At 41.0% G+C, this 24762-nt stretch overlaps 1 protein-coding gene across 1 annotated transcript in view; it reads left to right on the forward strand.

Annotated features, from left to right (window-relative positions):
* The window catches only part of TET1 (tet methylcytosine dioxygenase 1), a 130992-nt gene that overhangs the window by 63974 nt on the left and 42256 nt on the right, over positions 1-24762 (forward strand). Inside the window, exon 7 of the mRNA XM_033940547.1 lies at positions 12764-12853. Coding sequence (XP_033796438.1) covers positions 12764-12853 — 90 coding nt within the window. The remainder of the gene's footprint in view (positions 1-12763; positions 12854-24762) is intronic.

Below are 24762 nucleotides of genomic sequence, written 5' to 3' on the forward strand. Positions count from 1 at the left end.
GACAAGTGAGGCTAGCCAGTGCTCAATGACTCGGTAAAGGTAGAAGTGTTGCTAAGTCTGGTGCAAATGATGTTATGTTTTACTGAAGGGGGTGGGGGGAGTCAGTAACTGGAAAGAAATTAGCACAAAGGGCTTTGAATCCAGAGCTTGGATTATGTATATTAATATGATAAAAACAACAGAAAGATGATTTTATTCGCTCTTCACAATAAAAATACAAATAAAAGTCTGAATTAGTAATATACGTATGATTGTCCTGACGGACACTACACGGTCCGTGTTTTGGCGAGACTGCCTTCCTCAGGGGTCCGGATGATGTAGGGTACAAAGATAAAAATATGAACAAAACAACGTACGTGTCTTTGAGCATAAAACCTGAAAATGGCTTGAAACAAGCAGAGTTTCATGTCTTGCGGCGGCCATTTTTATTGTGGAGGAAGAATGGGCAGGAGTAAGTGGGAATCGCTCCTGCCCAAACTTGCTGCTAGGCCACCAGGAGATTGTGGGTTTGGCCTGGGGGGATGTCAGTCTCACTTGCTAGGGAGGGAAGGAGTGCTAGCTGACGTTTGGTGGGGCGCAGGTCAGGTTGCAGGCACGGGTGTTTCTCTTGGAAGGGAGGAAGCAGTAGCAGTAGCTGATCTCATAGGGGTTGGGGTTTGGATGTTACTCTTGCTTAGGAAGGAAGAGGAAGCACTAAATGACATTCTGGTGGGGATTGGGGCATGGGCAGGGGTGTGGGCATTACTCTTGCTTGCAAGGCAGGGAAGGAGCACTAGCTGATGTTCCAGTGGGGTGCAGGCCGGGTTGCAGACATGGTTGTTTCACTTGGGAGGGAGGAGTGGGGCATGGGTGGGAGTGTGGGCATGCCCTGATTACAGCAGCAAAAGTCTGCCAGTTTGGGGTAGACTTGCAGCAGCAATGGAGGAGTAAGACCACTGGGAGGGAGGGTGCTGGGCATCACAAGGGAGGAATGGTAGAATATAAACCCTTGGTTTATATTTGAGTTACCATTGGGGAGCAAAAAAGGTACCTCGTTTTATATTCAGATAGGTTTATTTTCGAGTATATATGGTTTATGCAGGACAAATCATTCAAGTCAAGTATGCAGTGAATTTTACTCCATCCCTCTGTGAGAATTATTTGGTATGGTAGTACTTTAGTATTTCAGTACATGTTAAACAATACATTCCAATGTGATGTCTTTAGCATCATTCTTGAAAAAAGTTCTCTGGGAGGAATGGGTAGAGGCCAAAAGTATGCTTTTTCATACAGTGATTCCATCTGTTGGAATTTACTGGTCTGTTTCATAAGAAATCAAAGCCTGGTTGTTTGTTGCTCTGTGGATAATGAAAAGATAGTAAATGATTATGGGGGCTCATTTTCAAAAGAGAAAAATGTCCAAAAAATGGCATAAAGTGGCAGATGGACATTTTTTTCAAGGGGATGTGTTAGAAGTGTAGTATGGACGGGACTAGAGCAAGCTTATGACTTGGATGTTTTTCTGCCATAATAAAACATTTTAGAAAACATCCAGGGCAGAATTTGGACGTTTGAGGCTAGACCTGTTTTAAAAACAAATATATGTCAAAAATGTGCCCAAACTGACCAGATGACCACTGGAGGGATAGAAGCATGACCCCTCCCCAACACTCCCCTAGTGGTCATTGATCTTCTCCCACCCCACAAAGATGTGAATGAAACAGAACATACCTGCCTATATGACAACTTCAGGTGTTATGGCCTATTCTATTAGAACAGCAAGTAGGTCTCTGGAATAGCCTGGGGATCAGTGCAGTGGACTCCAAAGAAGGGGACCCAGGACCATATCCTACTCTAACTACTACACTTGTGGTAGTAGTCCTCAAAAACTCATCCAAATCCCACTGTACTCACATATAGGTGACATCTGCAGGCATAAGAGTTACTGTTGTGGTGTACAGTTGGGTCCATTAGTTTTTGGAGGGCTCACCATACACCATAAGGGGGTTATGGTAAGATGTGTACTTGGGACCCTTTACATGAAGTTCACCGCAGTGACCCCTAAGGTACCCCACTGCTCTGCTGGGATGTCTATGTATGTGGCCAGGTGCTGGACCCAACTATGTGTCATTGGCTTGTTTTGTGTGTTTTTTGTTTGGACGTTTTATTTTTGAAAATGGTCAAAAAAGATAGACACACTAAAGGTGAACATGTCTAAAGAGGTCATTTTGAAAAATAAAAAAGACCTTTTATGGTTTTGAAAATGACCATTTTCTCTATCCAGTTTTTGGACACACATCACAAAACATCCAAACTCGGACTTAGACGTCATATTGAAATTGCCCCTCCGTGTGACTTGTAAACTTTAATTTTTGAACATTTCCAGTGTTTTATGTACTTGTTTGAAGATTTGTAAGCAGTCTTGCAGCCTTTTTTTTTGGGAAGAATGGTATATAAAATAAATACCGTATTTTTCGCTCCATAAGAGGCACTTTTTTCCCCCAAAAAGTAGGTGGAAATAAGGGTGCATCTTATGGAACAAATATAACCAAACCCCTCCCCCCCGGTACCTTTAAATCAAGGCCTACCATTCCTTTCCTCCCTCCATCAGGTGCAGAGCAGCTCCGCCAATGTTAAAAGGAGCCACGTCAAAATCGGAGCCCTGCTGCCACCATAGCACGTTCCCTCTGCTGCGGTCCCATACGTCAGAGGAGGGGCGGGGCGGCGCAGAGGGAATGTGCTATGGTGGTGGCAAGGCTGTTTAGAGGTAGCAGAGAAGGCTGTTTAGGCAGATGTAAGTCTTCTGAGAGTCTGGTACAGGGCAGAGGTAGGGGAGGATCGTGAGGCTGAAGCTTGGTCCGTGACAACCTTCCCTGACTGTTGAGGCTGTTTCTTTCCTTAAATTGACCTTGAGTCAGATGCATTCTGCGGCGTAGTTGAGGCGGGAGGAGAAGGTGAAGCGGTCCTGTTTGCCTCTGCCGACTTCAAAGGTTTCCCTCCGGTCTCCGTCGACTTCTTCAGGCCCTGGGGGGAGGGAATATGAATGGACATTGGTGGTTGTGATACAGCCATATAGGGCTCCAATTTCGACGTGGCTCCTTTTTACATTGGCGGAGCTGCGCTGCGCCTGGAGATGGTTGTGTTGTTGATTGGTGCCAGCAGGGCCTGCCTGTGTCATGATTAGATTGATGCTGACATCAGGGCCTGCCTTCTTCCTGGATGGTGTTTTCAGCTCTTCGGCCTCTGGTTCTCTCCTGCCTCCTGCCTCAGACCACTGGGGGAGGTGCCTGTCTTCAGCTGCCGGGATGGAGGGAGGGAAGGGAAGAAAAAAGAAGGCAAGCAAGTTATCAGAAGACAACCAGAGCCTGGGACCACAACATAATTTGAATAATGATCAGACAACAAAAGGTAGAAAAAACGATTTTATTTTCTGTTTTGTAATTACAATATGTCAGATTTGAAATTCCTGCCAGAGCTGTTGTTAGACAGGGAGGGGAGGGGGGACAGGGTGCAGAGCCTGGCAGGGAGTGAGGGGGCTAGGTGCATAGCCTGGTATATATTAGTTCAGAATTTGAATCAGAATGTTTTTTTCCTTGTTATAAAGTTATTATTATTAAATCTAGGGTATGTCTTATGGTCAGGTGCATCTTATGGAGTGAAAAATATGGTAAATAAAAATGCTTCAGAAAATATCCCCACTGCCATTATACCTAGGTAACTGATTAGATGGGGTTTAGAGGAGTGTTTGAGAGGGGAATTTTGCTTATCCCTCAGGATTGAAAACCACCTCCAAATGCAAAACAATGTGAATTTCAGAGCTTGGAAATTGTCTCCCTTCAGATATGAAGTTTTACAAAATCTGCCTCTTGTATAGGTAAGAGGGGGTACTTAATATGAGATGTCACTCTTATTTTAAATGCGTACTTTGGTAAAATGACTTCCTGTTTATGCTACCACATAGAAGTTTATTTTCTGCAGTGCTATGGGGGTAATTATTATAAAGGCATGTTTATGCGTAAATAAGTATATGACAATATAATGCATGTGAAATGCCACTTATAAAATTCCCTCCCCACCAATGCATACATAAAAGTGTGCACGATAACCACAATGTACATGCTTTTAAGGAAAACAAGAGAAATGACCAATGATCTCCACAGACAAATCCAAGAAGAAACAAAGTGGAGAAATGATGTTCCTGAGATGGACTTTATTAATATTAAAATAATATTAAAACTTGGCAAACCACATAGAAACCTCTAGGACAAAGTCCGTTGAAAAGCTTTGGACCCTGGACCCAACACGGTCCATGTTTCGACAGAATGTCTTCTTCAGGGTCCCTATGAAGTCCTATGGTAAAGATATGTGGATAAAAATGCCAGTTGGAAATAAACTGTTCCATAGAAGCTGTGTGCAAGATATGGACTCAAAAAACTGAGTGAAAAAAGGACTCTGGTGTAGGTGGATTTGGAGGTGAATTTTGGGTGGGCCTCAGACAGAGTCATGATTACGCATTGGCATAAATGTTCTTGGGTTCATTTCTTGCCACGATTTTTGCAGGAATTGTGCATGCTTGTATTTTATAAAGACATATAAGCACCTTTGTGTCTTTATAAAATGGGCTACAAGTAGGAAACTTCTTTCTATCTCAGCCTAGGTGAGCCATTTTAAAAAGACCTCTCTGTCCATGTGTCAAAAAAAGGCTTTTATAAAACACCTGTTTTATACATATGGACCTAAATGTCCATTTTCTGTTATAAACACCCATTAGAAGTCTGTAAATTAAATTTACTGCAGTATTCCAGATTCCAATTCTTGATGGAAACTTGTGTTAGAAAGGAAAAAGAGTCTCCGTTCTTCCTTTAGTAACTGGGTATTAACATTGCATCCTCCCTCCTCCCTACCCCAAGTTGCTCAAATGTGTGGTAAAAATCAGCAGAAATACTGAAATCTTATTATAGCTTTTATGTTTCAAGTTTATTAAAAAATTTGATTTAATCGCAATATCATAATCCAATACGATTTACAAATAGTAAGAAAATCAGGGTAAGAAAAGAAAAACAAAAAAACACACAATTGTTAAAACTATGACACTACAGGACACAAGAGGAAGATAGGTTTAACTACAATTCATAAACAAATAAAACGAACATAGAGGTTAAAACAATAGGATGGAACATAGTTACCCACTTAATTTTCATTTAGAGGATTTTAATCCACTATAGGATGTTTGAGTTTTATAGAATTCAAGCAGCTCAGTAGAAAGTGGACTTTCCCTGTACTGTTTTGTTTTTGATAGTATAGAGCAGTGGTTCCCAACCCTGTCCTGGAGGAACACCAAGCCAATTGGGTTTTCAGGCTAGCCCTAATGAATATGCATGAAGCAAATTTGCATGCCTATCACTTCCATCATATGCAAATCTCTCTCATGCATATTCATTAAGGCTAGCCTGAAAACCTGATTGGCCTGGTATTCCTCCAGGACAGGGTTGGGAATCACTGGTATAGAGCAAGTCAGGTAGGCACTGAATAACATACACTGCATTGATGGGATTAAATTCCTCCTGTTTTTAACTGAGATCTATGAATGCAGCAATCCTTGTGACCTTAAGCAGAGGTTGTACTTGCCACAGCTGGAGTGACCTGGTTTGTGTGGTACAGTGTAGGGCTGAAAAGGCACACGGTTCTCTTGAATTCCTGTCCCTTGAGAAGGATACAATAACTTTTTTGCTGAATTCTGATTGTGTTCATTTTAATACACCAGGACCTATGTAAAATTCTTTTAAAGTCATCTTGTGCAAAAATCTTACCAAGTTACCAAGTTAGTATCATGCTTTTTCCAGGAATTTGTGATTGTCTCTTATCAGGATGCAAGTCATCTGGTGTGCTTTGTTTGGTACTTGCTACTGGATAACCTTAGCTCATAAATCTGTCCCTTAATTTGCTTTGCCAGCTTTTTATTTTCATGGTGGGTAGAGCAGCGACCTCTGTAATTTTAGGAGCAGGCTCGCTGGAAGATTTTCCCTTAAAGCTCTGGAATGAATGGTGGCTTTGCAAATGGTACTGTTAGTGGCTTGTGGAGACTGTTTTTCTGTATTGTAGTGAGAACTCCCATCTTCAGTCATTCTGATTTAAAACGTCTAGCTATGGAATGTTATGTTTAGTAGAAGTGTAGATCTGCATTCCTAGTATTGAGACGTTTAAAAAAAAATCTATGTAGTATCCTCTGTGTACATGCATTAAATATTTTAATATATCATTTATTTTGGGTGCTGCAGAATAATCTCTTTGGATTCAGATTTTGTATTTTATTTGTATTTTGAACACTGGCAGATGCAGTGCTTAGTTTGTGGGAGGTTGGCCTAGAACACAGTCCCACAACTTACTTTTAGACTCTAGTGCAGCAGGGGCATTCTGCTCAATCCCCTCCCTTCCAAGTAGCCTGCAGGGAAGAGGAGGGGAATTGGTGAGCCTGGAGCAAAGTAGAGAACAGACCCCACACCCTTATCTAGCCTGTCCTCTCTTGTTGCTCCTGGCCCACCCAAGCCACTTCTGGATCCACAGTTCCACTTCCTTTTTACCTACAAATTAAGCTCTGCCTAGAGACCTTGTGAACTGTTTGAATCTGGAAGGTGAAATTATTTGCCAAAGGTAATAAGGAGCATTAGTGGGAGAAGAGACATGTAAACCTTGGTTTCCCTGTTTCTTAGCCTGCTAAAAAATGAGGTGTTTCTCAAAATGGATTACGTATAAAATTGGCTACAAAAAAAACAGAAAACCCCAGATAATTCACCCTATATATGTTCCAAAAAAAATGAACAAAGGTAAATAAAGGTGGTTTATATCGCACACACATACATGTATGTGTATATATATGCTCTAAAAACGGAGACTCTTTTTCACCAGTCCTTATACAGCAGAACTTAGTGAAGAGTTCTAAGCATGCACAGTTATTTCTGTGCGAAGCAGTCTCCTAAGTTAAGAGGAGATTCTCAAAGTTCTGGCAAACTGGTAAAAAAAAAAAAAAAATACTGGGTTGAGAGCAATTTAGATTTTCTGGGGCATGCTCAGCACAAATAGCATGCAAATCATATGCACACTATTTGTGCTGAGTATCCTAGATAAAGGTGAAGGAACTGGCTGGCGCCTGAGCTAAGTGGTAGGCTAAGTTCTTCTGTATAGGCCCAGTAGAGTTCCTGATCGTCGGAGCTCTGCAAAGTTCCCCCCCCCCACCAACACGTGTGATATAGACAAAGCTGTTGTGCATGTGTTGTGTGTCCTGCGCCTAACAGCTGCGTTCTGACCATAGGCATGAGACATACACTCTCCCACAACACATGTTGGAAAATTTTGCCTGGTTTTCTCTTTTGAGCATTACAAGGAGTGCAAATTTATGTTTCAAATGTTTTTATTTAAAAAAAAAAAAAAAAAGTACTATGCCTGGTCACGTGGTGCCATGAGACGGAGAAGATGATAAACGGCGGAGCTCTGTATTCCCCCTGGCCTTTAGTACAACAGACCAGTCATACCTGCGCTTTTGCACAGTCTGGGACCTTTAGTAACTTTATTAACTGCTGGAGCCTTGATTGGTGAGCTCTTTGGCCCTGAGCGGCCCTGGCATTGAAATCTCAAAAGAAGGATCGCGAAAAGCCGAAGGGGCCAGAGCCTAAGATGTCAGATTCTCAATCCTCGTCGCCTTCCTCCTTGTGGGCTGTGAGGACTGCCAAGATAATAGCTGAGGTAACAGCAGCAGTGGAGCCGGCTTTTGATTAAAAAAAACTACAAGCTATCTTTGATAAGGCGGATGTCGCTCACGAGTGTTTGGATAGTATGGGCCTTGAAATTGATGAGATCCAGTGACGAGTGGGAGAGTTAGAGGATCAATTGGCAGTGGTGGTGGGCCCCAACACTTAATCCTCCATAGCCCCAGGTACGTTAGATAGATTGTGAGCCCACTGGGACAGATAGGGAAAATGCTCGAGTACCTGATTGTAAAACCACTTAGATAACCTTGAAAGGCGGTATATAAAATCCTAATAAAACTAAAAAAAAAACCCAACCTCTTCAAAAGCGGCTACTCGAGCTAGAGAATAAACTGGACAATCTGGAAAATTGTTTGAGAAGAAACAACCTGAGACTAATTGGTATTCCAGAAACATCTTGAGAGAGTGATCTCTCTCATTCATTGGAAAAATGGTTCATATAATTCATTCCTCTAGATTCGCAACTGGGACCTTTGTGGATCACACATGCACATAGGATGGGCCCGCCGTTCCAAGCTGGGTCCAAGTCACATGCAGTTATCTTGCGACTCCTACACTTTGCTCACAAACAAGCCATTCTGCGTGCCATTCGCTCTGGCCTTGACCTTCGATATGAGAGACACAAGGTGTTGCGTTTTCAAGATTATTCAGTATGAGTTGTGATGGCTCAGAAAGCATTTGTACTGCTTTGCACAGTGCTGATGGCGAAGATCAAATTATGCCAGCTAAGCTTCATATTCACCATGCTGGCAAGGACCATGGATGATTTTTTTTCTCGTTAATATAATTGGGGATTCCCATTTTGACTGTCCTGGGACTTATTCTGTGGGATTCCAGTGCTGATTATTCTACTACCCCGTGGCGCCTTATGGGACACTGTTGAGACCTAGATTGCCGACATGTCAAGGGTTCACTCTAAGGAAGGGTATCCTTTCTCACTCCATACCCTTGACTATAAGGTTTGATTGTTTAATTTTTTAGCTGGTATTACTCTGGGTAACAATTACCCTCAGAGGGATGTTGGCATCCAGAAGACTCTGAAGAGCCAGTTTAGGTGCGGTCTGTGGAGAGATTTGGTAAAATAGGGACGTTTTTACCTTCGCTACAGTTGCCTCCTTCCCATACGGGAAAATGGGAATTTTTTGCCAGGAAGGGAGAATTTCAGTTTTCATACTTGGGGCTCCATGGACCTCGCACGTATATATCACGTCCTTACAGAGGATGGACATTTATGCCCCTTAGCCTCTTTGCAGGGTCCTGAGGTTATTTGGTTCGATAATTTTGCCTACCAACAGTTGAACCATTACATGGTGTATCTGCTGGTGAACTCTTTGACACCAGCGACCATGGACCTTCTAGAAATTTTGTGCCACGACCCTGATGGGGGTCCCACTTCTATCTCATCGCTTCATGGACAGCAAATAGCTCATGTCCCCCCAAAATATCTTTCTCGGTTAGCAACCTTACGAAGTGCAGCTTTATGTTGTTGGATATATTGGGCCTCTTTTGTTCCATGCCCACCTAGGTGCATTCAGCAGAGCTACATAAATGCCAATGTAGAGTGTTGTGTCGGGCATATGTATCACAGTGTAGGCTTCTTCCAATGGGGGGCACCTCCTCAGACTTGTGTCGGCACTGTCAGGGAAGTTCTAACTCCTTCTTACATGGGCTGTGTGAATGCATCGCAATACAGGTATTTTGGAGAGCTATTTTTAATTACTTGGAAGGTATCTTACATCACCCCTTCCTATTTCACCCAGGGGGCATTTTGTTAGGTGCAAGTTGCACGATTGGGGGTACAGGGTAAGGGTCCAAGACTTTGGGTACTGAAAGCTTATGTGCTGGGTAAGAAGAGTGTTTTACAATATTGGATGCAGAATGTGGTTCCTTCATTTTGGCATAGGCGCAATAAATTTCATGGACTCCTATTGATGGAATCCACAGCTTTGCACCTTACTTTCAAATATAAACATTAGTTTCTTAACACTTGGGGTCCTTACATACATTCCTTGTCGCCATGGGCCCGTAGTTTTCTTTTAAACCAACTAGATGATAGGAACTAGTATACTTGGCTGTAGTAGGCGCAGCACGACATGGAGGTTACGCTTGCCAGTTGTGCATCACTCAATTACTTTAAGATTTTGGTTGTTGGGTATTTCAGAGGGAGGGGAGGTAGGGAGGTCTATTGCAATGGGCTCTCACACACTAGATTCTGCCAGGGGATTTCAGAGTTTCGCCCCTGGGATAGGGTTGAGGGCTTTTTGGTTCCTCACATGGAATTGTTATTCTTCTCTGGCATGTTGTTCGCCTTATGATTTTGGCTTTGGGGTTGGAGGGGCTGGGTGGTTGGGGGGAGGGGTCATTAGGGGTTTACGGCAACAATAGATTTGGACTGTTTGTTGTAAGTTTCTCTGGACATGTTGGCTGTGTTCTTAGATGGAGTGAGTGGGGAGTGGGGTGATCAGGGGGATAACATTTCACAAAAAATTGTTGGTGATCTGTTCATTGTTGCCAATAGAAGTTTTTCTTTGGTCATCTGCTAGTACTAGTGTATTGGCTTTGTATGTTCCATTCTCACTAACATTTAAACATTAAAAAATACAATGCCCAACATACAGAATAGCAAAAGTGGTTAAACCGTGCAATAAACAAAGTCCAAAAGTCACCGATGGAGGACCTTGGCTTTTATAGCCCTCCTCCATACCATACACCTCCTTCCAACAACTCTCATGATTGAAAGCCTTCCCCCAGCCCTCCCCCCCTTCTTTTATTCCCTTCCCCCATAAAGGGGGGAAAATCCAGAAGAGGTATAGATATGGCGGTAAAAACATTTACAGATGGAGGTAATTAAGAATCAGACTTCAAGCTCAAGGCAGAAGGGTCTGGATGTAAGGTTCCCAAATAGACCAAAATAATTTCTTATGCTTTTACAGAGGGACTGCTCATTTAAATACTAATGAGCTCCTTTTTATACATTCACTGGCTGCTATCGCGTTGGTAAAACCTTTTTGATTTCTCAGAAGCTGAGCTGCCTTGCAAGTAAGACTAGCTACAACCAGTCTTATTGCAAGACAAGTTTTTGAGCATGCAAAGATCAAATTGTTTTTAAATTTTATTTTATTTAGAAATAGACAATATCACAAAACTACAATTCAAACAAATAGCTTCAAAAGCAGTTGTACAAAGGAAACAGAAAAGAAACAGCCCCTCCCCAAACCCAGGTAGCCCAATACTAAGGGCTCCTTTTACTAAGCCGCGATAGCGGTTTTAGCTCGCGTAGAATTGCCGCAAGTGCTAGACGCTAATGCCAGCATTGAGCTGGTGTTAGTTCTAGCCGTGTAGTGCAGGTTTAGCACGTGCTAAAATTCTGCGCGTGCTAAAAACGCTATCGCTGCTTAGTAAAAGGAGCCCTAAATGTCCTAGTCAAAACAATCTGAAAGCTGTATATACCCCCCCAATCCACTCATCCTCAGCCCCTGCTCCTGGAAGACCTTTAAAAAAAAAATAATATATGTTATTATTATTATTATTATTTATTTTTTTTCAAAGATCAAACATTTAAGCAATTCTTGGGGAGGTAGGAGAGATTATGAGCCTGGAAACTGTTACAGGTGAGCAGCAATGTTTAAACTGTATTGACCCACAGAAGGAACAGGAAAAAGCCTTTATACATGTACAAATACCAGAAGAGTAGAGATGGCTGATGGACGACCAAGAGATGTCACTAGGATTCTTTATTGTGAAAATGACCCAACAAACCTGCATCAGGGTATTTAAAAACATTAATAAAGATACACATATGCAAAATTGATGATGATAAATTCAGTTTATACAAAAGGCCATTTTCGATATGACCATTTTCTAAGTGCAAGTTTGGACATTTTGTGAAAAATGTCTAGAAAATGTCCATTTTTGAAATTGCAAAACATCTATTTTTTTCAAAAATAACTGTTTCTAGATGGTTTTACCCTTTATCTCACTTGGATAAACCCTACTGAATATCAGGCCCACTATTTTAAAAATTGTAACCATGGTAGCTAGCATTTTTATTGTGCTACATGAACTCTGTTATGGAAGGTGGTAATATCTATATGAGATATGGCTTTTGAGGCTTTGCTGAATAAGGCACTTTTTATTCTGGCTGCTTTTGTTTTACTGTAAGCTCCAAAGTAGAGAATGACACGGGGACAATTTTTCCCCGTCCCCGCGGAAACTCATTTTCATGTTCTGTCCCCGCAAATTCTTTTCCTGTCCCTGCAGGAACTCAATTTCCAGATCCCATCCCCGCAAGTTTTGCCACTGTCCCTGCCCCATTCCTGCAAGCTCCATCTTCATCTGCACAAGCCTCATATACTTTAAAACATATACAGTACTTTAAAATCATAAGTGTTCAAGGCTTGTGCAGTTAAGGCAGAGCTTACAGGAATGGGGCAGGGACAGTGGCAAAACTTGCGGGGATGGGATCTGGAAATTGAATTCTTGCAGGGATGGGGACAAATTTGTCCCCTTGTCATTTTCTACTCCAAAGCGTTTGTTTTTCTGTAAGCTCCAAAGTCTTTCCAAACAGGTGCAGAAAACAAAAGACCGATACTGTTTCTTGTCTTCCTCCCATCTTCTGTTCTCTAATTCTTCACTTAATTCCTTCAAACATTATAACATTTTGAGTTTTAGTGTAAACTGAGATGGAAATTTAATCATTGTAATCCCCCCCCCCAAGTAAATTGTTTTGGCTTCCTTCTCCATAGTCCCTAAAACGCATGTTCTAGAAATGGAAAACCAAAGTTTTCATTATACTTCACCTGTACTATTAATAAACAGGATCTAGCAGAAATAAACTTAGGAAGCTGTGAAAAACATCTGACTTGTTTTATCCAGGTTATTTTGTGATCTATTTTATACCTGAAAATTCTGATTTAAATAATGAAAATTTAGAAATAGTCCATCATTTCTTCTGGCACCTTTCTTTGTCTATGTATCACTGGAACAAAACATGCTGAAATTGAAACTTTTGTTTCCTGCAGGAAGAAAAGCTTGAATATAATTTACAGACTCTAGCTTCTGACATGGCTCCATTGTACAAGAAACTTGCTCCTGAGGCTTTTGAAAACCAGGTATGCTTGTGCATTTGAGTTTTACAGCTTGGGATCAAGATGTAAAGATTTATTCTTGATGTCTCATTATGACATTGCCTAATTGACTAGTGTAGTTGGCGGACTCTAAGGATTATGTATGCCTAAGACTAGTTCCAGTTACCTAATTGTTCTCCCTGGGTTTAGGTATTTTGATATTAGTTGTGATGCATTTGTGTACAGTGAACATTTGAGAGCCATTTCATTTGATGTCTGAATTTGCATGGCTGAGGAAAACAAGTTCCTGTCTGCAGCCTGCTAACAAGAGTTGTCTTTTTGCATGATAATTGACAAAATGTTCCTATGCTTAGTTATTCCGTCACTCAGGGCCAGATTCTCAAAACTTTAACGCCATTGTTAAACTGTTTACCAACGGTTTAACCTGTATGTATTTTAGCGGTGGATTATCAAAATGGGTTATCTCTGTCAATAGTGAGCTTTCTAGCAGTCTCCGACAATGACATACAAATGGGCTTTTCAGTATTGAAATGAGTTCTCTGGTGGATTCTTAAAAAATGCTGAGCCATTTTCTAAAAGCGGTGTTGGCTTTTGGCGACAAAAATAAGCGACTGATCCAGGGGTGCCCATTAATATCAGAGACTGCTAGAAAGCCTGTGTTGTAATGCAGCGGAAGAAATGCCCATTTTCTCCCGCTGCATCACAACACCCCTTCCCTGCAATGGTAGAGAACACCCCCCCCCCCCCGAATGATGGCGCCCCCCCCCCCCCGTAGCGGGAGAGATGCCGGTTCTCTCCTGTTGCCAACCAACACTCCCCACCTGCAGTGGGACAGATGCCCACACTTTCCCACTGCCAAGAAATCCCGGCCACACCTTCCCCCTCGCAGTGGATGCCCATACTCTCCCGCTGCCAAGAAATCCCGGCTGTGCACCTCCCCCTGCTGTGGCAGAGATGCCCACTCTCCCCTGTTGGCAAGTGCCCCCCCCCAATAGAACACCTTCCCCTCCCCCAACACCCCTCCCCTTTACCTCCAGATAGATGCATGGAGGGACGTGGACTCCCTCCTCCCAGCTGGCCTGTGTCATAAAAAAAGGGTCTTCCCCTCCCCAGTGCATCTTGGGATGCACTGGAGAGGGGCCTGAGGCTCTGGCCCAAGTTGTTTAAGGCCCATCCCATGGGAGGTGCCTTATACAATCTTGGCCAATCAAAGCCTCAGGCCCCTCCCCAGATGCACCAGGAAGGGGCCTAAGTCTCTGATTGGCCTGGATGCCTAAGGTTTCTCCTATGGGGCATCCGGGCCAATGAGAGCCTCAAGCCCCTCCCTTGTGCATACCAAGATGTACCAGGGAGGGGAAGGCCCATTTTCGATGATGCAGGCCAGCTGGGAAGAGGGAGTCCGCCTCCCTCCATGCATCTATTTAGAGGTAAGGGGGAGGGGGTGTCGGAGGTAGGGGGAGGTGTTCTATAGTGGGGGGGGGGTCACATGTCAATGGGGGAGAGTGGTCATCTCTCCTGCTGTGGGGGGTGTACAGCCAGGATTTCTTGGCAGCAAGAGAGTGTGGGCATATGCATGGGTGATGTGTACAGTTATACTGGTAAATTTATAGAATACTATAATTTGTGCACATTGTTTTAACAATCTAGATGTGATCATTTATGTCTGCTTTATGGCTAGTGTAAGTGGTCGTACCAAAAATTCACATGCATATTTGCCGTACTATGCTGAAATTCTTGAAAATAGATGCCCCTTACAGAATTACCCTCCAAGGGTCTGGTTTATTAGGCTTTCCCTCCTCTTTCTCTCAAGGACACAGAATGGGGAAAAGCCTAAGTAAAATCAGGCCCTAAAGAAGCAGTGGCAGATCTCTGAGGGAAAACCACCCTCCTGTTCTTACCCCTACTCCAGTAGTTTTGCTGGGAAAAAACAGTAGGACGGAAGTGTTTGGGAGGGCTCTGTTGCTGGATCCAATTGTTCTAGATCCAAGGCAAACCTTTTTTTTTTAGGCCTTTTTATTCCCAGAATACAAGTATTTTGCATTTAATGCTGTCAGTGCTAAGGGTAATCTAATGGTATAATATAGTGTTAATAGTTAAGTATTTCAAACCAAATCTCCCTCCCAGCCTATCTAATAAAATTTTTCAGCTGAAATGTGTAAAAGTCAAATCGAATCAAAAGAGAGAAAAAAAAGGGAGGGGAGCCAGTTTAATTCCCACTGCGCCTTCTTATGATCTTGGGCAACTTACTTAACGTTCATTGCCTCAGGTACAAATGTTGATTATAAGCCCTCTGGGGACAGGGGAATAGCTATTATACCTGATTATAATTCGCCATGAGCTAATTTTTAGACTCCCTTCTCTTTCCCTTGAAATTATGCTTTCTCATATTTTTGTTTAACATTTTAGCAAATTCTTCAAAGAATAAAATTAATAAACAACTGATGCTTTGTGAGTGGCGTATTGGAATTGTTCATACCTCATTGTCTTAAGATATCTTACAGATGCTAATATATGATGAGTCAGCAGAATATTCCCTCTAGAACAGGGGTCTCAAACGCAAGCCCTTTGCAGGGCCACATTTTGGATTTGTAGGTACTTGGAGGGCTTCAGAAAAAAATATTTAATGTCTTATTACAGAAATGACAATTTTGCATGAGGTAAAACTCTTTATAGTTTATAAATCTTTCCTTTTGGCTAAACCTTAATAATAATATTGTAATTTATAGCTAAAGAGACATATGATCAAGAAACTGTTTTATTTTACTTTTGTGATAATGATAAACATACCGAAGGCCTCAAAATAGTACCTGGCGGGCCGCCTGTGGTCCCCGGGCTGCGAGTTTGAGACCACTGCTCTAGAATGTAATGGAACTTGTCCATGTAGGAAACAAAAGAGTAAGGATGGACACTAAACATCTGCAAATTATTCAATGAGGGGCTCCAATGATACAATCCAGATCCATTTATTTAAAAGCACCACACTTAGGGCTCCTTTTACAAAGCCGCGCTAGAGGTTTTAACGCACGCACTGGATTAGTGAGCACTATGGCACGCGCTAGCCAGAAATCTACTGCCTGCTCTAAAAGAGGCGGAGCGGCTAGTGCGTGCAGTGATTTAGTGCGTGCTATTCCGCACGTTAAGGCCCTAGTGCGGCTTTGTAAAAGGAGCCCTTAATGTTAACAGGACCCAACATGGAACCATGTTTCAGTGGCATGATCGCCTGCCTCAGGGGTCACAAAATCTGTCAGAGTTAATGTGAAAGTACCACTAACTCGATGGTGCACAAAACCAGTTACCGGTAGCTCTGATAGTGGTATAACAAAAGTCTCTACTCAGTTTTTTCCCCCTGTGCTTTAGGATCAGACTCTTTTAGACTTTCAATGCTTGGGTCATAGGTCAGCCCAGGAGGACTAGTGAGGCATAGCATCTTCTTGGTGGCCAGGGACCCTCAATGGCCTCAGTTCAGATGGCCAAGCAGACCAGACTATCAAATGAGGACTTTGATTTGGAAAGGTCCCCAATCCCATGTGTGTCCTCTTTGGAAGATGTTGAAGGAAGGATGATGTGGAAGAGAGTGGCTCTTTGCTCAATGGCAATTATCGAGACAGGGTGAGTTTTCCTGAAGAAGATAATTCTCTGGTGGTAGATTCTTTTGAAAGGAAGAACTGCTAAGTATCTCCGGTTTTTCAAATTTCTATCGGGGTGTAAGAAGAGGTCGCAGATGGGGACCACATCTTGAAGGACCTGTGAAACCCTTCAGAGCTTTTCTATTCCATAGGGCCTTCTCATATATGGTTCTTGCTAAGTGAAAAGCACCAGAAAGATCCTTTGGGGCACCAGGCTCTATCCCTTCCCTCAAGAAGATCTGGACAAGTTTATTTGACTCCTTAAGATGGACACCGTGGAGACAAAAGAGATCATAGTCCGAGTGGAGGGTGTTCAACTCTAAAAGACTGTTATGACAGCAAGCTGGAGTTACTCTTTAAACAGACATTTGTCATTCAGTGTACAAACTGTGATTTACAGTATTTATGTGACAAGAGCCTTCATGCAATGGATGCAACAGATGCTACTTCACCAGAGGTGGATTGGTTGGAGCAGTTTACAGTTTATAGTTAGTGGCTTCCATAGTGGTTGCCTGCTCCACTTTGGCTCCAACACTGGCTTTGGCTCCAATACTGATCAGCTGATTCAACCTCTTAAGTCTCAGTTGAGCAAGCTTCTCTTTTGATGTCAGTTGTTTGAAGAGGATCTGTAGAAACTCATTCAGGTCCTAAGAGAAGCTAGGCTGCAGTGAAGTGGTTCAGGTTCTAGGTCTCGAACTGAGAATTGGGCCAGTGTAGTCCCGCCCCTCTGAGGGCGACGCCCTGTTGCACTTAAATCTTAGTAGTTGTGGGAGTAGCCGAGTGTCATTAATGGGACAAATGCTGCATTTTGATAACAATACTTCATCAACTTAGAGTCCGGTTTGGGTGAAAGATAAACTTCTGTTATAAACCTGTATTGGAGGGAGAATCAGTATGTTTCACAGTTTTCAGCTGGACACATATAGTAAAGTGCAAAGTATATAGTTATTGCAGGCAAATATTAAAAACAAACCCATAAATATGTTTAAAGCTTTGTTTAAAACAAGGTTTCAATGAATATTGTGGTGGTTAAAACTTGATCCCTACTGTCCAGTTCAATACAATGTAAAGTGCAAAGTCAAGTTTTCTCAAATGGTTAAAATGAGCTGAAATTATGCAACAGCTCAATTCTTAATTTATCTATTTTTTTTGTTCTTATCAAAAATCAGTCGTAACTAACCAGAGAACAGTGACTTTCCTCAGTTTTCTACCTTAGATCAAAATTGTGGAAAATTTGCCATAAAAATATTTTTCTTTCTCTCACTCCAAGCATGACAAATTTATTTTAGTTCAACAACCTTCTCTCATTCCAAAATCCTCCCTTAAAATTCAAATTCAGTCACACAATCTCCCACACAGCAGCCCCCAGGAACACCTTTGCTTTCTCCAGCTGTGTCCATTGCTTTCCCACCAACTATTTCATTTGCTGAGCTGTACAGCCAATCAGGAAACGGCTTTCAACTGTTTTCAAACTCATGGACATTCTATTCCTTATTTTTAATAATAATAAAAAAAATACTGAGATATTGGGGCATAGTAATGTATTTAACTTGGTGTGAGGCCCATTGGCATCTTTTATTACTTCTATATAGTTGTCATTTCTCTTTAATTTTTGTCTGATTTCCTTACACATCCAGGGTGTGAATGTATTACTACTTTAAATAAGAGTGGGTTATTGGAAGGATAATTGCATTTATATTATTGATTAAGTAAAAGAGGGGGGGAGATTACTTTCAAATATTTGTAAGTTCAAAGTGCTTTTCTTGATTTGTTATACGTTCAGATTCATATGTATTGCACTGTTACTACTTGAAAATCAATAAAGATTAAAATAATAATAAAAAAAAATACTATTTAAAAGCTTAATTTATGCTTTTAAGCCCTTAACACTAGTTCTAGACATGAATTCTATTGAAATCTAAACTTTTTAAGACCCCCCCTCCAAATGGGAACCCATTAATTTTCAGCAGCTTGCATAAATTTTAAGCCAAAGCATACATAAAACACATTCTCGGCACCTGTACATGGATTTTAACAGCCTTGGAAATGTTTTTAAAGTTTATTCTTAAAAACAGGTGTCAATGCAGGTCTCCGTGGCTGTTATTAGGCATGTATGACAATTCATGCCTCCTACAACTCCCCTTAATCATCCAGCTTCCCTCCCCATTGTTGTGCAATCGTGCATGAACAACCATGGGCAAAATGTGGCACGTTTGGCCCCAAACTTTGGGCCTTCAAACCCAACCTCAAAAGGATTCTTAGGGGAGAGGATAAAGATGCTTAGAATGTTTTGAAAGACTCCTGACACATTTGATATATACACTTTCTTGGAATCCTCTTCTGATATTATTCCAAAATAGTGACATTGTTGGTTTCATTCATTTGTAAAAATGATAAAAGTAGAGTTCTAAACTTTCTTTCAGAAAAAGGTTTAGGGCTCCTTTTATCAAGCTGCGCTAGCGGTTTAACACACGTTAAACCGCCGGCCGCGCTGGCTGCTAACGCCTGCCTTGAGCAGGCGGCAGTTTTTTGGCCAGCGCGGGGGGTTAGTACGTGATTAAAAGTCGCGCGTGCTAACCCCGCTGGTGCAGCTTGATAAAAGAAGCCCTTAGTCTTCTCGTAGTCAGCCTATTTCACTTTTTTTTTTTAAGATGTGTGTCAGATTGCAGAGTTGCAAAGGAAAACATTCTTGCAGCTGCAGGTGCAACATTTTTTCTAAATTTTCATGTATATGTGTGATAGCTTACTGAGGAATCAGATATTATGTTTCTTTGGTACCTTTGCAATTGGAACTTTTCTGGAAGATACAATAGGATGGGGGGGTTTAGTTTGTTATTGAACTTCTGTTTGTAGGTATATTCCTAATATTTGTTTTCTGAGTACAAGGGACGTTCTTATGTATTTCATGTAAGGTATTTATTGATGGTGACCTTCATATGAATTCCCCTCCCCCTTTATTTTTGAGAAATGATTCCTCTCTTCTTGATGTGGGTTAGTACAGTGTTTCCCAAGTTGGTTCTGGAATACCCGCATGTCAATCAGATTTGCATATAATGGAGGTAGTGTATGGAAACAAATTTCATGCATATTCATTGTGGATATTCTGAAAACCTGACTGGCAATGGGGAAGACTGACTTGGGAAACACTGGGCTAGTTGGTTCCTACTAAATGCTGTATGAAGTCTTTTGGTAGCCACATTGAATCCTTGATGAAAGATTGTGGGATATAAGACCTGTATAGTATAGCATACAGATGTTTTTGTAGATTAAGTTTCATGTATTATACAATAAAAATACTACTTTAAAATATACAATTTTTGAAGGCCCAGATAAAATATCTGTGTTTTAATAAAGTGTTGAAAAGAACAAACTACTGTTGGCATGATTTAATTAGGTGAAAAGCCTGTGAGAGTTTAAAAGGCTCTTTTAGAACATAGAAAATCTATCCAAAATGAAGAAAACAGATTGGGGATGCAGTGGTTAGAGCTACATCCTCAGCCCCCTGAGGTTGTGGGTTCAAATTCCACCATGCTCCTTGTGACCCTGGGTGAGTCACTTAGGCTCCTTTTACAAAGGTGCGCTAGTGGTTTTAGCACACGCTATAGTGTGCGCTAATTATGTACGTGCGCTAAAAACGCTAGCGCATCTTTATAAAAGGAGCCCTTAATCCAAAAATGTTCTTAAAAACCCCAAAATAAGGAGGGGGTAAATCTCGTATAACAATCAATTCAAAAGACCTACTCCTGGTTCTCTATATTCCTTCTTTACACATGAGCCTACTATTTGAGTAGAATCTAATTGAATTTGATTTAAATATAGTTTAAACAGGATGACTAATCAGTTCATGGGAATTTCCTCATAATACCATAAGGAGTTCACCTGGGTATATCCACAGCATGTGAGCTTGAAAGCGCCCTACAGGATTTTACCCACAAATATCACCTTCTATCATCCTGAAAACTTTTTTTCAAGTGCAAAAGTGTTTTTTTGTTTATAGAAAAAAATTAAATCATAAAGTGTCATGTGCAAATCCAGAATTAAAGAAATCATAATGCCCATTAAAAATTGTTGTGGCTCAACAGTTTCCTCCTCTATTTAAAATAAAATGTAAAGGCAAACTTAGCTTTCAAGTGTCCATAAGGAGTCCAAGCCCTTTCTTTAGGTGCAATAGTAAAAAGTTGTTATTATAAACTAAGAATGATTAGATCACTGGTCCCTCTTTTAGATACTAATTCCCTTAACATTCTGATTCACTCACTAGTAATTTCAAAAATGGATTATTGTAACTCTTTACTAAATGGTATCTTTCATAAAGATTTAAAACGCTTGCAACTTATTCAAAATACGGCCATTAAAATAATCTCGGGAGCAAAAAAATACGATCATGTTACCCCTCTGCTTCAAAAGGCCCACTGGCTGCCAGTCTCTCATAGGGTAACTTATAAAATCGCACTTCTGGCATTTAAAACAACACAGACCAACACACCAGCTTTCATAGATAGACTTCTGATTCCTTACGACCCCCCAAGAACCTTAAGATCCATCTCTCAATACAACCTTAACGTTCCCTCTTTAAAAATCATTGGCACGCGTCGCACCTCTACGTTTTCTGTTACAGCCCCTACAATTTGGAACGCTCTCCCTTTGTATATAAAAATGGAAAAAAACTTAAAAAATTTTAAAAGCAACTTAAAGTGCTTTCTTTTTATGATGCTTTTAATTGAACTTCTTTTTCTTAACTATCAATTTTACTGCTCCCCAGTTCCTAAGTGTTCTTCCCTTATATGTTTCTCACTTTTCTATTTCAAGTGTATTTCTTCCCCCTTTTCCTTATGTTTAATGGCCTAAGGGTCAACATTTACCCAGTTTGTACGGTCTGTTGTCTTGTATTTTTACTATAAGAAAGTATGTTTAATTGTCATTTTAGATAAATGTAAATACTTTTCGTCATTTTTGTTAAATGTAAATATTTTTTATTCTGTACAACGCTTTGTAGTAACGAAAAGGCGTTTAATCAAAAATTGAATAAACTATAAACTATAAACTATACCTCAACCAAATGTCACTTAATCCCCCACTGCCCCAGGTACATTAGGTAGAGTGTGAGTCTACCGGGACAGATAGGAAAAAATGTTTCAGTACCTGAATGTATACCACTTATAGCCATGGTACATTAATACTAAAAATAAATAAAATAAATACTGTCAAGTCAGTTGTAAAAATAGTATTAAGGCAGACCAAGACAGACTTTGAAAAGAAAATTTATGTTCAAGAAAGAACTACTACAAAACATGTTTTCAAGTATATTCTAAGCAAAGAGCATGCGAGATCAACAGTTGGACTGCTAGATGATCAAGGGGAAGAAGAGTGTTTAGGTATTTGGCTCACACTTTGAAGCAATGTGTACCAGGTCGATGTTTACAATCTCAGTCAGCCATGATTCAGAGAAAGGGGCAAGTCTTGTCAGGGAAGGAGGTAGAGTTCAATGGAAGGTTGACAGCGTTCTGCAGGTGGCTTGCAGACTCAGATGCATGGCCTGAACATTAAGACCACTAGACACATCTAGAAGAAAGAAGATTATCGAGGTAGGAACCTAATCTTTTTATCGGCATGTCTAATATGTACGTGGTGCTAGAGTGAGTGTCTATTTTGTAATTTCGGTGCATAAGTTAGAGCTCCGCCTATGTATATGCCCTCCCCTTACAAATACACCCTTTGCAACTTCAATGGGTATTTGCAAAATAGTGCTTAGCTAGAATATTAGAATACATTGCATATGTGTGCACCAATGCTCATATATGTTAGCATTCAAAACCATTTTTTTGCTACTTCAGCTTGTCTGCGGTGTTCTTTGCTCACATGTTTAAAGACAATAGACTGTTTTCAGTCCAATTCTTTATATGTGAGGTTGCAAACCATTGGACCCCTGAGGAAAGTGTGTTCACCGAAACACGGACCGTGTAGGGTCCGGTTGGATTTTTATCACAGTATTTTTTATCATTGTACTTTTAAAATTGAATTTTCATGATTTTATATGTCAGTATTTAATAAATTATCTCCAGAACATCTGTATCCACAGTTTTTGTTTTCATCGGAGCATTCAAAACCAGCCTGAAAGCCCACTTTTTTGAAGCTGCATTTAGATCCTAACCAACTTCTAAAGTACCCATTTCTGCTGGTCATTCCCTCCATAGTCCCCCACCCTATCTGCCTCATCATTCCCCTTCTAATTCCCTACTTGAACAGTGTATATAGATTTACCCTTTTGTCCTGTGTGTCATAATTAGATTGTAAGCTCTATTGGGCAGGGACTGTCTCGTGTGTTTAATGTACAGCACTGCGTGCATCTTGTAGCACTATAGAAATAATAAGTTGTTTTTGTTGTTGTTGTCGGACAAATCTAATTGACTTCTTTAACTGGGTGACCAAACTGTTGACTATAGGAGGGGTGCTAGATGTAGTGTACTTGGATTTCAGCAAAGCTTTTGACATGGTGTTGCATAGACGATTGACAAATAAACCAAGTTCATTTGGCATGGGCCCTAAAGTGATGAAATGGATTAGAGCTAGTTAAGTGGAAGAAGATAAAAGGTACTGGTAAATGGCGTTTGCTCGGAGGACGAGGATGTTGTTAGTGGAGTGCCGCAGGGATTGGTCTTTGGGCCAGCTCTATTTAATATCTTTGTGAGTGATATCGTGGAAGGACTGTCTGGCAAAGTTTGTCTTTTTGCAGATAATACCAAACTCTGCAATAGGGCAGACACCCCAGAGGGTATGGATAACATGAGGTGAGATCTAGCAAAGCTTGAAGAATGGTCTGATAATTGACTACTAAGATTTAATGCTAAAAAATGCAGGGTTATGCACTTGGGCTGCAAAAATCCAGGAGAATGGTGTAGTATAGGAGGCAAAGTACTTCTGTGTACAGAAGAGCGAGACTTGAGGGTAATTGTGTCTGACGATCTCAGGGTGGCAATAAAGATAGAAAAGGCGACAGTGAAAATGAGGAACATGTTTGGGTATATAAGAAGAATGACCAGTAGGAAAAGGGAAGCGATAATGCCATTGTATAAGTATCCGGTGAGGCCCCATTTGTAATTCTGTGTGTCATAAATTGTAAAGAGACAGACTTAGAGACCTTAATATGTATACTCTAAAAGATGGGAGAGAGGGGATATGATAGAGACATAATATTTCCATGGCATTAATGTACAGTACAGGAGGTGAGTCTTTTTCAAATGAAAGAAAACTACGGAAGGAGAGGGCACAGGATGAAGTTAAAAGGTGATAGGCTTGGGAGTAATCTAAGGAAATACTTCTTTAGAGAAAGGGTGGTAGATGCATGGAATAGTCTCCTGGTAGAAGTGGTGGAGACAAAGACTAGATCTGAATTCAAGAAAGGGTGGGACAGGCATGTGGGATCTCTTAGGGAGAGGAGGAGATAGTGGATTCTGTAGATGGGCAGACTGGATGAGCCATTTGGCGTTTATCTGCTGTCATGTTTCTATGATAACTTGTCTACAGCAATCTCAGTTGCTGGTCCTCAGTTGTGGAATGTCTTGACATGGACTTTGAGATTATGCAACAATATGAGTACATTTAAAACACTGTTGACGACTCTCACTTCTATGTTAAAACCTTCCATTAGGTTGGGTAGATCTATGATCAGGTTTTTTGACTTGTCTGTGTAAGATACTATGTATTTACAAGGATATTTTGGCAGCTAAGATTGATGCTTGTACTGCTTTGTGTTTTGTTATATTTGGTATATACAGTAGACTTGTTAACCGGAACTCAAGCAACCAGAACTCTCAAGTAACCAAAATAATAAAAGAAATACTGTAATGATTTAAATAAAAATGAAAATAAAATCGATTTCTGGTGAAAATTTAAGTGTAAACTTGGCACGCCATACCAGAGTACGCCCACATAAGAATATAAGCATTGCCTCTGCCGGGTCAGACCAGGGGTCCATCGTGCCCAGCAGTCCGCTCCCGCGGCGGCCCCCCAGGTCCATGACCTGTAAATGATCCTTTACCTAAATCGTATATTCCCTATTCATTTAGTGTCCTGTATAGTTACCCTCTATCTGTATCCTTCAATCCCCTTCACCTTTAGGAAGTCATCCAATCCCTTTTTGAAACCCAGTATTGTACTCTGTCCTATCACCTCTTCTGGGACCGCATTTCAGGTGTCCACCACCCTCTGAGTGAAGAAGAACTTCCTAGCATTCGTTTTGAAACTGTCTCCTTTCAATTTTTCTGAATGCCCTCTTGTTTTTGTTGTCCCTGCATGTCTGGTAGTTTT

Source organism: Geotrypetes seraphini, chromosome 4 (assembly GCF_902459505.1).
Source record: "Geotrypetes seraphini chromosome 4, aGeoSer1.1, whole genome shotgun sequence".
NCBI lineage: Eukaryota > Metazoa > Chordata > Amphibia > Gymnophiona > Dermophiidae > Geotrypetes > Geotrypetes seraphini.